At 47.4% G+C, this 15,184-nt stretch overlaps 1 protein-coding gene across 1 annotated transcript; it reads left to right on the forward strand.

Moving 5' to 3' along the window:
* Window positions 1–359: 359 nt before the first annotated feature.
* On the forward strand, window positions 360–12,113 carry UHRF1 (ubiquitin like with PHD and ring finger domains 1). The gene is made up of 16 exons (XM_050321122.1): window positions 360–512; window positions 3,392–3,655; window positions 4,399–4,565; window positions 4,890–5,105; window positions 5,539–5,645; window positions 5,787–5,973; window positions 6,428–6,551; window positions 6,650–6,757; window positions 7,517–7,621; window positions 8,188–8,294; window positions 8,790–8,952; window positions 9,049–9,186; window positions 9,537–9,648; window positions 9,771–9,928; window positions 10,247–10,345; window positions 11,094–12,113. Exons 1-16 carry the CDS (start codon window positions 360–362, stop codon window positions 11,238–11,240), a joined length of 2,355 nt encoding a protein of 784 aa, XP_050177079.1. The 3' UTR covers window positions 11,241–12,113.
* Window positions 12,114–15,184: the final 3,071 nt, after the last annotated feature.

A 15,184-nucleotide genomic window follows, 5' to 3' on the forward strand; every position in this document is an offset into this window, starting at 1 on the left:
GGCCGTGGGGTCGCCCGTGTGCCCCCAGCCCCCCTCCGCTGGCGGGTGCCGGCCCCTTTAAGACCACGCGCTGCCCCCCCCATCCCCATCCCCTCATTTACATGATCGCGCGAGACCCGGCGCGTGGGCGCGGCGGGCGCGTTTCAATTGTGGCGCGCGCGAGTGGCGAGCGGAGCCGTTAGGGGCTCCCGCGTGGGGCGCGGGGGGGCGGGGCCCGGTGCCGGCGGGGCGGCCAATCAGCGCGCGGGCCGGGCGGGCCGCTAGCCAATCATCGCGCGGGGCCGGGCGGGGTCCGCCCCCGGGAGCGGCGGCCGGGCTGAGCGCGGGTCCCGCATTGCCGGGCAGGCAGCGCCGCCGCCATGTGGATCCAGGTGCGCACCATGGACGGCGCCGAGACGCGCCGCGTCGACTCGCTCTCCAAGCTCACCAAGGTGGAGGAGCTGCGCCTGCGGATACACGAGGTGTTCGCCGTGGAGCCCCAGCGGCAGCGCCTCTTCTACCGCGGCAAGCAGGTACCGGCGCCGGCGGGGTTGGAGTGGGGATGGGATGGGATGGGATGGGATGGAATGGGATGGGATGGATGGGATGGGGGGGTTTGACAGCGTCGCGGCAGCAGCAGAGGGGACGCTCACCCCACCCCAGCCCTCTCGCCCTCCAGCTGGAGAGGCGAAGTTTTATTTATTTTCATTTATTTTTCTTTGTTCTTTAGTTGCTTTCATTTGTATTTGCTTTAAATTTGTAGTTGTTTTAATTTTTATTTGTTTTTAATTTTTGTTTTTAAATTTTTATTTGTTTTTATTTTTGTTTTTAATTTTTATTCGTTTTTAATTTTTATTCGTTTTTAATTTTTGTTTTTAAATTTTTATTTGTTTTTAATTTTTGTTTTTAATTTTTATCTGTTTTTAACTTTTGTTATTTAACTTTTTAATTTATTTCTAATTTTTATTTTCAAATTTTTTACTTGATTTTTTTTACTTTACTTTATTTTAAATTTCTGTTTTAAATGCCTTTATTTTTATTCATTTATTTTCATTTATTGCATCTATTTAAGTTCTTTCTATATAGCTTCTTTCCACTTTCTAATTTCTTTCTTTTTGATTTTCTCTATAATTTCTTTATCTTCTGTTTCTCCCTTTATTTTGATTTCTTTATTTCTAACTTATTTCATTTTTACTTCCTTTCTTTATCCTCTGTTAATTTCTTTATTTTTAATGAATGTATTTATCTTAAGTGTCTTTATTTACGTTTCACTGGTTTCTTTTCACTCGCGTGGAAATGGCGTGTTCTGCTGCCATCTAGTGACCCCACCCTGCTCCTCCCGTGGGTTTGTACTGAGAGCAGCCGGCAGCACAGTGGGCTTTATTTTCTGTTCTCCTAATCATTTTCCATCCAACGTGTTGCTTTCCTGCCTTGACGTCATCTTTGCAAAGCGTCTGAACCTTACCAGGACTTCTTTGAAGTGCTTAAAGTTTCACCGTGAAAATCCCGCTTTTCTCTGTAAATTGGGAGAAGCAGCTCATGATTTTGGAAGTTCTTCAGCTCCGGCATCAAAATCTCCCTGGGTACAGAACACTTGAGTAGCAACTATTCTCCTCCCTGGGAGTTTAAAAAAGTCCCTAAATTAGCATTAAAGTCAGCTGAAACTGTTTTCAAATACATTTTCCATATCCTGCTTAATCCTGTGCTGCAAAACCTTCCTGCCAGAGAAACTTCTGAGCTGGGGCAACATCTCTGAGGGACTGCTGGGTTTAACCCACCTTTCTCCTGGGTTAAGGTAGATTTGGGTGCATTAATCACCTTTTTGTGTTGTAAATCAAGTGATAAGGGGTGGGGAGTGGCCCAGGGTAGGTGCCCAGCTGTCAGCCTTGCCCTGAAATCAGTGCAGATAAACCGATTTTCAGTAGCAGTGATGAGTTTTCAGTCAGGATGCGCTTGCCCTACAAAGATGATTCCTCCTTGTGCAGCTCCAGAAGTTCTTAGTTCAGGCACAACCTCTCCTGGTCCTTGTCCCTGCTGCACTCACTGTGCTTTGCCTGGCTTTTGGAATCCCTGGAAATGTTCAGTTTGTTATTAAAACTTTCAAACAGGGTTAGAAAATGAGTTGTCAGTTAAAACCTTTCCCCTGTGGTTTGTCTTCAGTGGCTGGTGCTTCTTTTCCCCTGTGCTTTGAACTCCTCTGTGGTTTCCTGTCCCATTCCCGGGCCTGCTCTCCCGTTTCAGTTTGCACCTGTTGTCACCCGTGCCCTGTGCTGATGATGTCTCTGGGCTAAGAGACATTTTCTGGTGTGTTCTCGTGGAGTTTTCAACCCCTAAAGCAGAAAAAGCCCGGGTGGCTTCCTGTGCAGCCAGATTTCCAGGGATTGTTCCATAGGCCCTCAATGCCATAAATCAGAATTGAATTATCACAGTCATTCCTGTGAAGTGTAAATTTTTGTGGTTTCGCTCTGCTTCCCCCCTGATAGAGAACAAAGCTCCAGGGATTGCTTTTTTCTCGTGGTTTGGGCTGGAAGGGGACGATCATTTCCTGTGTAGTTTCTTAGTCAGACCTTAAATATGTGGGGAAGCTTGTCTGAACTTCTGACTGCTCCGAGGCCTCCACTCTTACATGTTAACCCTAAAAAGGATGTGCTCCTTCAAAATCTTGAGATACCTATCTGTGCCTCTGCACTTCTCCTTTTGCAGGGGCAGGGTCTTGATTTGACTGCATCCAGTGCCAGACTTGCCAGATAAACTCTCAGAATTACAGAGGTTGTGAAATGAGGCCACGCTAAAGAGAGATTGGGTGGTTTCAAGTTGAGTTGGGTCTTTTTTTTTTTTTGATTTAACTTGCAATGGAAAAATTGTGTGTTGGCCTGGAGGAAAGGGGGTGATTAACTCTTTGGCTTCTACTCAGTGCCACAATTAGTGGAGATGGTGTAACAACCTGGATCATTCACAGTTACAACCGGTCTGTGTTAACGTTCAGGACGTGTCTGAATTAAGGAAGAAATAATTCCTTTTCTAATTTGCAGGTAACACGTAATTATCTTCAGGTCCTGATGGGAATGCTGGGGATCTGTAATTCTTTTAAGTTCTCCTTCCCAGCATTGATATTTCTAGGGAATGTGCTGCAAAACCTTTTCTCAGATGTCTAAGTGGCTGTGGCTTAGCCTGGTAACAAGTCTAGGGCAACACAGAAACCTTGCTCTTGTAGCTTGTGGGACCATTGAGAAAAATAAGAAAAATAATAACAAAATAGTAAGAATAAGAATGTAGCAGTAAGTGTGATGGTGAGGAGCTGCCCAGGGAGCGACTGTTAATGGTTTGAAAGCCACGTGGTCCTTCTTGGCACGGAGGGACCTCTGGAGCCGGGATGAGGGAATAACCAACTGCTTTGGTGCTTTCCCTGCAGATGGAAGATGGGCACTCCCTTTTCGATTACAGCGTGGGGCTGAACGATATCGTTCAGCTCCTGGTCAGGCAAAGCCCGGCAGTGCTTCCTGCTGGGAGCAAGGAGAAGGATCCCGAGCTCTCCGACACGGATTCCGGCTGCGGCTCCGGCCAGAGCGACTCCGACAAGAGCTCCCACAACGGGGAGGCTGCCCTGGAACTGGAGGGACAGCCCAGCACAGCAGCACAGCCCGACTGGACCCACCCCGTCTTTGGCCTCTATAAGGTGAGTCATCAAAAAAAAACAACCAAAAAATATCATTTTTTCCTTAAATTCTCCCCTTGGGTGGGAATTGTTCCTCTGTGGTTGAGAATTTCTGAAGATCCTTTATGCCTCAATTGTGTGGGTAGTTGCTTTTTTTTGTTTTTCCCTCTTAAAACCCTCTGACAACAAAGACAAAAATACCAACCAAGCCACAAACCCACAAAATGCAACATGTTGTAGGTCGAAATATTTATTTTTTTTTTTTCATTTTTATCCTTTGAACTAAAACTACAATACATTAATTGATTATTAAAAAAAAACCCAAAAAGGCATCCAGAGTGCCTGGTTTGATTTTAAAAATTTTCCCAGTATTTTTGCTCGGGGTCACTGCATTTTGTCAAAGCTGAAACTTTCTTGAATGAACAGAAGGAAATCTCAAGCAGATGTTCAGAATCGTTTCACTTGTGTGTTTGAATGGATTTTATTACAGATCTAGTGGTGTCTTTGCCACACCACGAGCGAGACAGTTTGAAAGTCTGCTACAGGCTAAATAAGAATGCTTTGTGCTTGCTAAGAAGGCTGGTGGTGTAAAATGGACTTATAATCTTTTAAGTTCAACCTGAGCAGACTGGAGGGCAAAGCAAAGGAAATGTTAGTTTTAAAGACGATCTGTAAACGTCTTGATAACGATGAAGTTCTCGAGGTGATCAAACTCCCAGTAGGTTTGGCAATGAACGGTTAATTTACAAATCCTCTGCGTGCAGATCAACGACTTGGTCGACGCCCGGGACACCGACATGGGAGCATGGTTTGAAGCCACGGTGGTCAATGTGACCAGGAAAAAGCCTGCCAGGGAAGCAGCTGAGAGCTGCACGGCCCCTGGGCAGCTCGTCCCCGAGGAAGATGTGATCTACCACGTGAAATACGACGAGTGAGTTTGGGTCGTGATGTCCCTGGGGGATTTTAGCGGGAAGGATCCACCAGGTGAACTGGTGGTTGTGTCACTGTCAGGCTGGTTTGCAGTTGGGAGTTCCAGGGGGCTGGAATCGCGTTTTTGGAAATGTGAAGGGCTGTTATGCAGATGAAATGGGATGCAGGAGTAGCAACTTTAGGCTGGTCAGTTCTGGCTGTGTCTGTGGGGGAGAAGGAGGTTTTATTCTTCTGTTGCACAGCAAAATCGACCTGCCTGGATATAATCTATCACTTCTCAAACTGATATTGAATCTGATTTTCCTTCTCTGTCCCTCCCTCCAAGTTATCCAGAGAATGGAGTGGTGCAGATGAGCTCCAGTAACGTTCGGGCCCGGGCACGGACTATTTTGAAGTGGCACCAGCTGGAAGTGGGGCAGGTGGTGATGGTCAACTACAACCCTGACGAACCAAAAGAGAGGGGCTTTTGGTATGATGCTGAGATCCTGCAGAAAAGGGAATCAAAAATGACCAGGGAGATCAATGCAAAGATACTGCTTGGGTAAGCAAATCCGTAACGTGGAATAAATTGAATTTCCCAGCTTCTCAGCATAAGTGAATCCATGGATCAGCATCCTCAGTGATTCCCTAAAGTGCCCAGTTCCCCAGTGGAAGTTAATCAAAGCTGCAGCATGAAGAAGTCAGTCACCCAAAAAGGACAGGGACTTCTTCCCTCTCCCCAGCACTTCTGCTGCACCATTTCTTTCATCAAGAAGGATCAATCTGGAATATACCTGGGGGGAGGCAGAACAGTCTCTGATGATATCTGGGATGCTCTAAGTGCTTGGAATCTCACTGAGACAAAAGGGGATACCCTCTAATTGCATAAAAATGATTTGATTCTTAATACCAGAGCAGTCTGGTACGTGCACAGCTGTGAACTCGTGCTGTGGGATACTCCCACAGTCTGATCTCTTACCTTTCCCAACTTCCAGGGAAGCTGGTGACTCCTTGAACGACTGCACAATCACGTTAGTGGATGAAATCTATAAAATTGAGGAACCAGGCACTGCTTCCCCCATCCCATCTGGAACACCCAAACGTGAGTCTGGTGGAGTTCTTGCATGTTCTGTCTTACCCTGTGATGTTCTGCTGATTGTCCTTGTTGAGGATCAAAGGTCTCAAGACACGTTTAGTTGTGTCTCCTTCAACCATTCTGAGCCTGCTTTGTGTTTGCTCACAGGACAGAGTGGACCTGTGTGCAAAGCCTGCAAGGACAACCCAAACAAGACCTGCAGAGTCTGTGCTTGTCACATCTGTGGAGGGAAACAAGATCCAGACAAGCAGCTCATGTGTGACGAGTGTGACATGGCCTTCCACATCTACTGCCTCAACCCTCCCCTCAGCAGCATTCCAGATGATGAGGACTGGTGAGTTGTGTGTGTGGTAGCACAAATACCATCTAATTAGGAGCAGAAAGTGAGGTCTGAGGCTGCCCTTTGGTGGCAAATATTGTAACTGCACAGGCCCCACCATCAGATCAGGCTGGTGACAGATGCTGGTTTGTATATGAAATATGTGATGTAATTAGTGAAATACACCTTTCAATGTACATATAGATAGTAAAATACACTGCTTTATTCCCTCTGACCCCTTTCAGCATTTTTTACAATGATTTCATGATAGAGCTGTTTTCCTGATGCATCAGCAGTGGCTTAGAAGGTGCTGCAAGGACAGTACCTGGTACAGGTCTAATTCCAGTGTGGAGAGTTTCCATGTCCTATCTAGTTTCACAGGGAGAATTGTAACACAACTCAGTGTGTTTTGATGAAATTCTCTTTTAATTCAAGGCTTTGCTACTTGTTAATTTTCCCTGACTTTCAGGTATTGCCCCGAGTGTCGAAACGATGCCAGCGAGGTGGTTTTAGCAGGAGAGAGGTTAAAAGAAAGCAAAAAGAAACAGAAGATGGCATCTGCCAACTCCTCCTCACGGAGGGACTGGGGCAAGGTCAGTTCAGAGCTGTTTTACTCCCAGGAGCAGCGTGTGTTGTGTTGTTGTTCAGTTCCTTTGGGCTCTTGGCTCACTGGTCCTGCTCTCTGATCCAGGGCATGGCGTGTGTGGGTCGCACCAAGGAATGCACCATTGTCCCCTCCAACCACTACGGACCAATCCCTGGGATTCCCGTTGGCACCATGTGGAAGTTCAGAGTTCAGGTATGGAGCTGAATCCTGGCCTGGAAAAGCTGGAAAAATGGGAAGGACGCAGCTCTTACAAGAAAGAGTTAATCTCAGAGTGGGTGTCACTGCCTGTGTGAGTGCAGGAGGGAGAGAATTCCGGCTTTGTCTGGATCAAGTGTTCCAGAACTAATGTTGTGTTGTCCAGGCCTATCAAGGCCTGGTTTATTTTTTATTTCAGTGCTCTTTTTGGTAACTCAACCCAAAGCAAGCATGTTTGTTTCCAGGAGTTTGTCCTGGAGTTCTGTAGTATCTCCCCCTGTTCCCCTGGAAAGAGTCACTCAGATGTTTACATATATTAAAAAGAAGGTTTCTCATCCTGTTGGAAAGTTGGGGAAATAAAAAGCACTGACCTATCCAGATCTTTTTTCCCAAGCATCCAGGTGAAGGTTGCTATTACAAGTCTTTCAAAACCAATCCCCCTATACAAATATTTAATATCTATTATTCCTAAATCCCTGGAGCTTTTTAATAAGCTATCTCAGTAAGATCCAAATTCCTAAATTCACATCTCAAAACTTACCCATCTTTTCAACTGACTGAAATACTCAGTGGCTATTTTTTTTTTCTTTTTTAAGAAACATTTTTATTTTTCTTTCCTTTCCTCTACCTGGAGCTTTTTGGAGGATAGCAGTGAGAGCAGTTTCAAACCAAATCTGGAACGGTGTTTAGTTCAGCTCCAAGGCCAAGGGGTGTTCACGTTGTTTGGAGCCTTGCAAACTGTTTCTGGTTTTGCAGGTGAGCGAATCCGGAGTCCACAGGCCCCATGTTGCAGGGATACATGGCAGAAGCAACGATGGGGCCTATTCCTTGGTCCTGTCAGGAGGCTATGAAGATGACGTAGTAAGTAAATCGTGATTATTTACACCCAGAACCGAAGCTTGGCCTTAATTACTTTTCACACTCCACATCAGGCATCAGGCACTTGCCCATCTACACTTATTTCCTTCAGAAGAAAATCAGGCAAGGAAAAACTGCAGCCAAATGTGCCGACCCGAGCAACAGGATCATCTAAACGAAGTTTTATATCCCCGTGTCAGCTTTTGATCTCAGAATCCTCAGCTGCCGTTTCGGGGTCTCCAATGCACCCACAGTTTGAGCAGAGTCTCGTGGCCTGTGCTGCCAGATCTTCTCTTCCAGGAGATCCTGTGTGAGCCACGTGCAGCCCAGAGGTCCTTGGCACTGCTCAGGGGTGGGACAAGACAACAGTTGTCACCCTGTCACCCTGTCACCCTGACTCTGCTCTCCAGGCAGCCTCAGGGAGGGCCACAGACCCAACCTGGGAGCTTAAACACAGGAAGCATCTTCCCTTGTTTTGAGAAAACGCTGCTAAACCCACTTGATTTTGCTCTTCTGCTTTTATTGAGTTGTTCTTGTGAATGTGCCAACACCATCCCCGTGCATTTCAGGACCATGGGAATTCCTTCACCTACACGGGGAGCGGAGGGCGGGACCTCTCCGGGAACAAACGCACGGCTGAGCAGTCCTGTGACCAGAAACTCACCAACATGAACAGGTTGGCAACACTTGTGCCCCACCCTGACCTCGGTGCCTGGCAGTCTGCCACTGCCAGGAATCATTTGTACCCAGGGAAAAACCATCAGAATGGTGCTGGGAGGCTGCAGATCAGCTGGGTAGTGGGAATATGCACTGTAATGGAACTGAACTGTAAATGGTATCGGTGTCACGTGTAATATTGGCTGAATCTTGAGGCACAGGGTAGTGAATTGGGGCAGGAGTGTTCATGCTCTCTCCTGAAGGCTTTTACAGCCCATGGTCACCTTGGGAGGCCAGACCATATGTGAGTTTAAAAATAAGCATGGGCTTGAGTGGAGTGGGGTGGTCTGTGCTGGTACATTAGGGTTAGGTCATGAATAATTAAATATGCCCCCCATCAGCAGGGTTAATCACTGTCTGCAGAGCTCTTGCTGTTGGACACAAGTTGTGTCGAAGGGTAGTTATTGAAGGCAGAGTGGTAAATGCCCTGAGCTGACTGGAGTTCGTGTTGCAGAGCTCTGGCCCTGAACTGCAGTGCCCCCATCAACGACAAACACGGGGCAGAAGCCAAGGACTGGAGGGCTGGGAAGCCCGTCCGGGTGGTCAGGAACGTCAAGGGAGGCAAACACAGCAAATACGCCCCCGAGGAAGGCAACAGATACGATGGGATATACAAGGTGAGGGGGTTTGGGAGTTCACTGGCTGGACTGGGAGAAGATAACTTGGCCAGGGGGCTTTGCAGGTCGTGATGGGCTCGCTCTTGACTTTTCCAGGTTGTGAAATACTGGCCCGAGACGGGGAAATCGGGATTTTTGGTGTGGCGTTACCTGCTCAGGAGGGACGACGAGGAACCTGCTCCTTGGACCAAGGAGGGAAAGGACAGGATGGAAAAGCTGGGCCTGACAATGCAGGTACTCCCTTGGGATGTCACCTGCCCACTGAACTTCATGGATAGGAGGAATTTTTCTGTTCCATGCTCTTATGTAATGGTTCAGACTGAGGGGGGGCACAAATGCTTCCATTCTTGGGGTATTTTATTTCTTTATACATCAGGAGGCTGAAAGGGCAAAACTCACTTTTTTTTGTATGAGATTTCCATAGTCTGCATAACTGCTTCAACAAGAGCAGGGATCTGTTGCTTAAAATAGATTAAAACTGCCCCTGGAGCAGTTCATCAGAGGTCAGCCTTGGACCTGTATTGGTCTGTCAAGTCTGAACTGGTGTGTCTGCATTGGATGCTCTTTGTTTTGTCTCCTTGTAGTACCCTGAAGGATATTTGGAAGCTGTTGCAAATAAAGATAAGGAAAAAGAAAATAACGAAGAGGATGAGTTTGATACCCCGAGGAAAGGAAAGAGGAAAAGGAAATCAGCAGGTTTGTGGAGTAGACAAGTGGATATAGAAAGCCTTGTAGGTTTTTGTGCATTTTGCTTCATTTTTTTTCTGGTGGTTTTTTTTTCATTTGGTTCAAAAAAAATCACTGTGTTTTTCTTTCAGGTGGGGAGGAAAAACTCGTCTCCTCCCCAGAAGGGACTCCGAAGAAAACTAAAGTTGAGCCATACAAGCTGACAGCCCAGCAGAAATCTCTTATAAAACGTGATGAAGCCAATGAAAAACTGTGGAATGAAGTACTAGAGGCACTCAAAGATGGACCGGTATATCCTGCTTTTGATCCCCACAAATAAAGGGACTTTCACCCCACAAATACAGGGCCAGCTGTAGCTGTGCTGTGTCCCTAGATACAAACCTTGGCTGCATCAAAGAAACAGCCTCAGACCTACAGTGGTTTTATTTTAGTGCAGGCACCCCCAGCATGGTTAATGTGACCGTTTTTACACGTTAAGATTTGTAGTGGCCGAAGTAAATCCCTTGCATTTAATGTGGGGTGGGGATTCTGGGTTGTTTGGGGTTTTTTTTTATATATTTTTTCAGAGGGTGATAGCAATAAGTTGATTCCAGTGTTATCTTTCCAGAAATTCCTCAGTAAGGTGGAGGAGGCCTTCCTGTGTATCTGCTGTCAGGAGGTCGTGTTCCGGCCCGTCACAACCGTCTGCCAGCACAACGTGTGCAAGGTGAGGGGCCCTGGGCCCTGCTGAGCTCACTCAGCCCTGAGCTGCCTCACGAGTGGGCACAGGGTTGGGGTGGCTGGGACACCTTGGTTGGTTTGGGGGTTTTTGGCCAGGAATTAGTGTCCTTTAGTGTTAGGAAGGTTTAGAGGGATTTTGGACGTGGGATGCAGGGAATGGCTTCCCAGTGCCAGAGGGCAGGGTTGGATGGGATATGGGGCAGGAATTCCTCTCTGGGAGGGTGGGCAGGCCCTGGCACAGGTTGGGCAGAGAAGCTGTGGCTGCCCCATCCCTGGGAGTGTCCAAGGCCAGGTTGGAGCACCCTGGGCTGGTGGAAGATGTCCCTGCCCATGGCAGGGTTGGCACTGGATGATCTTAAAGGTCCCTTCCAACCCAAACCATTCTGTACCATCTTTATCTGTTCATCTCAACCCCTTTGTCCTCAGCAGTTTTCCGAAGCTGCTGTGTCATTGTCCTCTGTTCTTGGGACAGATCCCTTCCCTTTATTTTCTTCTTCATCCCTCCCAGCAACCCCTTTTTTGACCATTTTTGCTCTTAATGGGTTTGATTCCAAAAAGGTGACGTGGAATCCAACTCAGTGTTGGCTTCCCTGGTCCCTGGGAACTCTGATGAGGTGATTAGAACACGCTGACGTTTCAGCTGAGGCGCTGAAGTTTTCCCTCCGCCTCAACCTTCCCAGCTGAAAACCTGGAGCCAACACACCCCTTTAACCAGGAATTCTTGTGTCCCTCAGGACTGTCTGGACAGATCCTTCCGTGCTGACGTTTACAGCTGCCCTGCCTGTCGCTACGACCTGGGCAAGAGCTACAGAATGGAGGTGAACGAGCCCCTGCAGGACATCCTCACCCAGCTCTTCCCTGGCTACGGCAACGGCCGGTGATTCTGGCAAAGCACTTCTCCATCCCTTGGGTTCACACTTGTCATGGGCTTAATTTAAAAAGAAAAACAAAAAAACCCACAAAACAAACAAAAAAAGTAGTCCCAGACCCCCTCTTAAAAAAAAAATAACACAAACAAAAAGGTTTGAAGTCTTCCTTGTTTTTAAAACAACTATAATCTCCAAGGACTGTCCTTTTGTACGTTCTGTGGATTTTGTTTTCGTTCTAAATGTTGAAGTTTGCTCTTTTTTTTTTTTTGTTGTTCTTAATGTTGTTTTTGCTCCCCTCAAACCTGCCATTCATCAGCACAGAATTATTTGTTCTTAATGGACTGAAAGTGCTTCCGGTGAGGCTGCTAATGATGAGGAAAGTTCTCAGAGTTGCCCCTTCCCCTCACGCCCCCCTTTATTTTTTTTTTTTTTTTTTTAATTCCAAAAATGGCTTGGTTGCTAGAACAATCTTCACTGTCTGGGGATTTGGCCATCAAGGTAGACTTGTGCATCACCTTGGCAGCATTTTTGATACTCAATTTGTACGAGATGGTTCCTGGCTTTGTACCACGAGTGGCTGTATGCTATTTTTTTTTTTTTTTTTTTTTTTGGTAAGAACTGGGGTTTTATACTATTGACAAAAAGCCATTTCCTGCTAATTTTATATATCAAAACCATAAAGCTGCTTGCTTTAGAGCCAAGTAGTTGGAGCAATACGAAGTACTACCTCACTGGACTCGTCGTAGGGAAGGATTTGTTCAGCCAGGCGCTGTCCTCTGTCCCGAAAATGCCATTGTGGAATATCCTAAAGCCATTCTTAAGTGCCTTTTGTCCTTTGCTGGAAGACTGGGCTCTGAATCACCATATAGATCTTTTTTTTTTTTTTTTTTTAAATTTTTTTTTTTCCTAAGCACTGAATCGTTTTAAACTTGCCAGCCAGATCTTTGGTAACCTGGAAAAAAAACACCACTGTATCTGTGTGTGATTAGCGTGGATTTGCAGAGGATCAGGTTTCCTAGTGATAGGTGAATTAAGGTTTGGTTGGTTTTTTTTTTTTTCCTCCTTTGTTTCACTGCATTTCTACCTGGAAATGTAAAATAACCAATTCTGGCTTTTGTACGAACCATTTTGTATTGGACCTGCCACCGAGAAGGCTCACTTTGTATTTTTCTACCATTGCCAAAGTTTGCAGTTTGATACCTCAGCAAGACAGGGATGTTTTTACTCACACTTTTCTGCAGACAGACTGGAACAAATGTGCCTATTTTTGGCTTTCTTAACTCTTACCCTTTGGAAAACTATTATGTTAATATGTTAGGGAAAAAAAAAACAACCCACCCCACAGCATTTTATAGATTTTTTTTGTTGTTGTTGTTGTTGAATTTGTCAAATTTTTGTACAATGTGCAAGCTGAAGTTCTCAAAATAAATAACTTTTTTTCAAATTAAATGTTGACTGTTTTCCTTTGATTCTCTGTCTCCAGAGCAGCTTTGCAGCCCCAGTTGCTTGTGCAGGAATTTGCATTTATGTCCCACTAAGCAGAGGCTTCAACCACTGAAGCTTTTCACAAACGCAGACGAAGGAAATGGAAAAAGCAGGAAGGTGTTGGAAACAAATCTGTGAAATTAAGCAGCAGTGGCACCATCTGCCCTCTTTAAAATAAGTTTATTCTAAGGTCAGTGTTTAACATTGAGCACTTTCAGGTGTTTGGATTTCACTGAAAACGTCCTTCCACTTTTTATTCTGTGTTGTGAGGGGAAGAACTGGGGGTGAGGGAGTGAAACTGAGGAGGAGTTTCTGTATTTAAATTGAAAGAACTGCCTGCAGTGACTTCCTTAGTTTATTGCTGTTGTTATTATTTGGACTTTGGAAAACAAACTTTTTGTTTTCCTACAGAAGTGTCAGAGTTTTTTGGTTTGTTTGATTGTTGGGGGGTTTTTTTTGCATAAATTAGAATTTCTCAGGCACTTTTATGGTGGGATCTGCGAAGTCCCAAATTATAAAGCCCTACTGGGGAAATTCCTGTGCTACCAGAGGGGTGTTGTGGACATGAAGGAACTGTGTTTTAATGCTGGAGGTGATTAATGGGATGATGTTTCCCTTCCATCCACTCCGGTGCTCATCTCTGCTGTGAAATTCCGGAGTAAAAATCCCACCGCCTGAGTTGGTAACAAAGTTGTTTTTGGGGTCGGGAGTTCGGAAGGAAGGGTGACAATGTTGCAAAAAAACCAAGCTATTTTGGGAATTCCCAGGGAATGCAACAGAGCTGATGCTCTGCGGGGCTTAATGAGCTCAAAGTAAAGAGCGTCCCTGATAGTTCTTCGTCCTGGCAGCGCTCCTGGAGCTGCAGGCAGTTTGGGGAGAGAGTCTGGGGTGTGTGTGGATGGTCAGGCCCATCCCTGGAGGTGTCCAGAAGGGTGTGGATGTGGCACTTGGGGCTGTGCCCCCACTGAGCAGCCGTGGTGGTGTTGGGGCAAAGGCTGGACTTGCTCTCAGAGGTCTTTTCCAACCCTATTCCCTGTCTGTGGTGTCTGGATCATCAAATCCAAACTGTGATTGATCCCAGCCCAGAGCAGGGAGTGCCACATCCCAGGTCCTTCCTGGGACACCTCCAGGGATGAGGGGAATCCAAACCTCCCTGGGCAGCCCCTTCCAGCGCCTCATCACCTTTTCCCTGCCCTGGGCTGTGCCTCGGGGGGCTTCCCAGGGGTCGAGGGTCCAGCCCAGGGGGGTGAGGCTGTGCTAGGGGGGATTGATGATCCCCCCCGGTGATTGATGACTCCCCTGGTCATTGATGACCTGGTCATTGGTGATCCCCTGGTCATTGATGATCCCTTCGGTCATTGATGATCCCTTCGGTCATTGATGATCCCTTCGGTCATTGATGATCCCCCCAGTCATTGATGACCCCCCGGTCATTGATGATCCCCCCGGTCATTGATGACCCCCCGGTCATTGATGATCCCTCGGTCATTGATGACCTGGTCATTGATGATCCCCTGGTCATTGATGATCCCCCTGGTCACTGATGATGCCCCTGGTCATTGATGACGCCCCTGGTCATTGATGATCCCCCCGGTCATTGATGATCCCCCAGTCATTGATGATCCCCCCGGTCATTGATGATCCCCCTGGTCATTGATGATCCCCCCGGTCATTGATGACCCCCCAGTCATTGATGATCCCCCCGGTCATTGATGACCCCCCAGTCATTGATGACCCCCCCGGTCATTGATGATGCCCTGGTCATTGATGACCCCGGTCATTGATGATCCCCCCGGTCATTTATGATCCCCCAGTCATTGATGATCCCCCCGGTGATTGATGACCCCCCTAGTCATTGATGACCTGGTCATTGATGACCCCCAGTCACTGATGATCCTCGGTCATTGATGACCCCCCGGTCATTGATGACCCCCTGGTCATTGATGACCCCCCGGTGATTGATGATGCCCCTGGTCATTGATGACCCCCCTGGTCATTGATGACCCCCTGGTCATTGATGATCCCCCCGGTGATTGATGATCCCCCTGGTCATTGATGATCCCCCTGGTCATTGATGACCTGGTCATTGGTGATCCCTGGTCATTGATGATCCCCGGTGATTGATGATCCCCTGGTCATTGATGACCCCCGGTGATTGATGATCCCCCGTGATTGATGATCCCCTGGTCACTGATGATCCCCTGGTCACTGATGATCCCCGGTCATTGATGACCCCAGTCATTGATGATCCCCGGTCATTGATGATCCCCCGGTCATTGATGACCCCCCGGTCCCCGATGCCCCCCCAGGCCGTGGTTCCCTGCCGTTCCCCGCCCGGCCGCGGGGGCGCTGGCGGGCCCCCCCATTGGCGCAGCGCGGCCGCAGCGCCCCTGCCCCGCCCCCGTGCGGCTCCTCACGTACCCAGCGCCTCCCCCGCCCGACGGGCAGCCCGCTCGGCCAATCCGCGCCCG

The sequence above is a fragment of the Myiozetetes cayanensis genome, unplaced genomic scaffold (genome assembly GCF_022539395.1).
Source record: "Myiozetetes cayanensis isolate MyiCay16 unplaced genomic scaffold, myiCay2020 scf26, whole genome shotgun sequence".
Classification (NCBI taxonomy): Eukaryota; Metazoa; Chordata; class Aves; order Passeriformes; family Tyrannidae; genus Myiozetetes; species Myiozetetes cayanensis.

Excerpts from the sequence above, each read along its gene's own strand:
- UHRF1 (XM_050321122.1), top strand. The coding sequence starts at position 360 with ATGTGGATCCAGGTGCGCACCATGGACGGCGCCGAGACGCGCCGCGTC. Across the intron at positions 5,106-5,538 it reads AATGCAAAGATACTGCTTGG|GGAAGCTGGTGACTCCTTGA; the intron begins GTAAGCAAATCC and ends CCCAACTTCCAG. Across the intron at positions 5,646-5,786 it reads CCCATCTGGAACACCCAAAC|GACAGAGTGGACCTGTGTGC; the intron begins GTGAGTCTGGTG and ends GTTTGCTCACAG.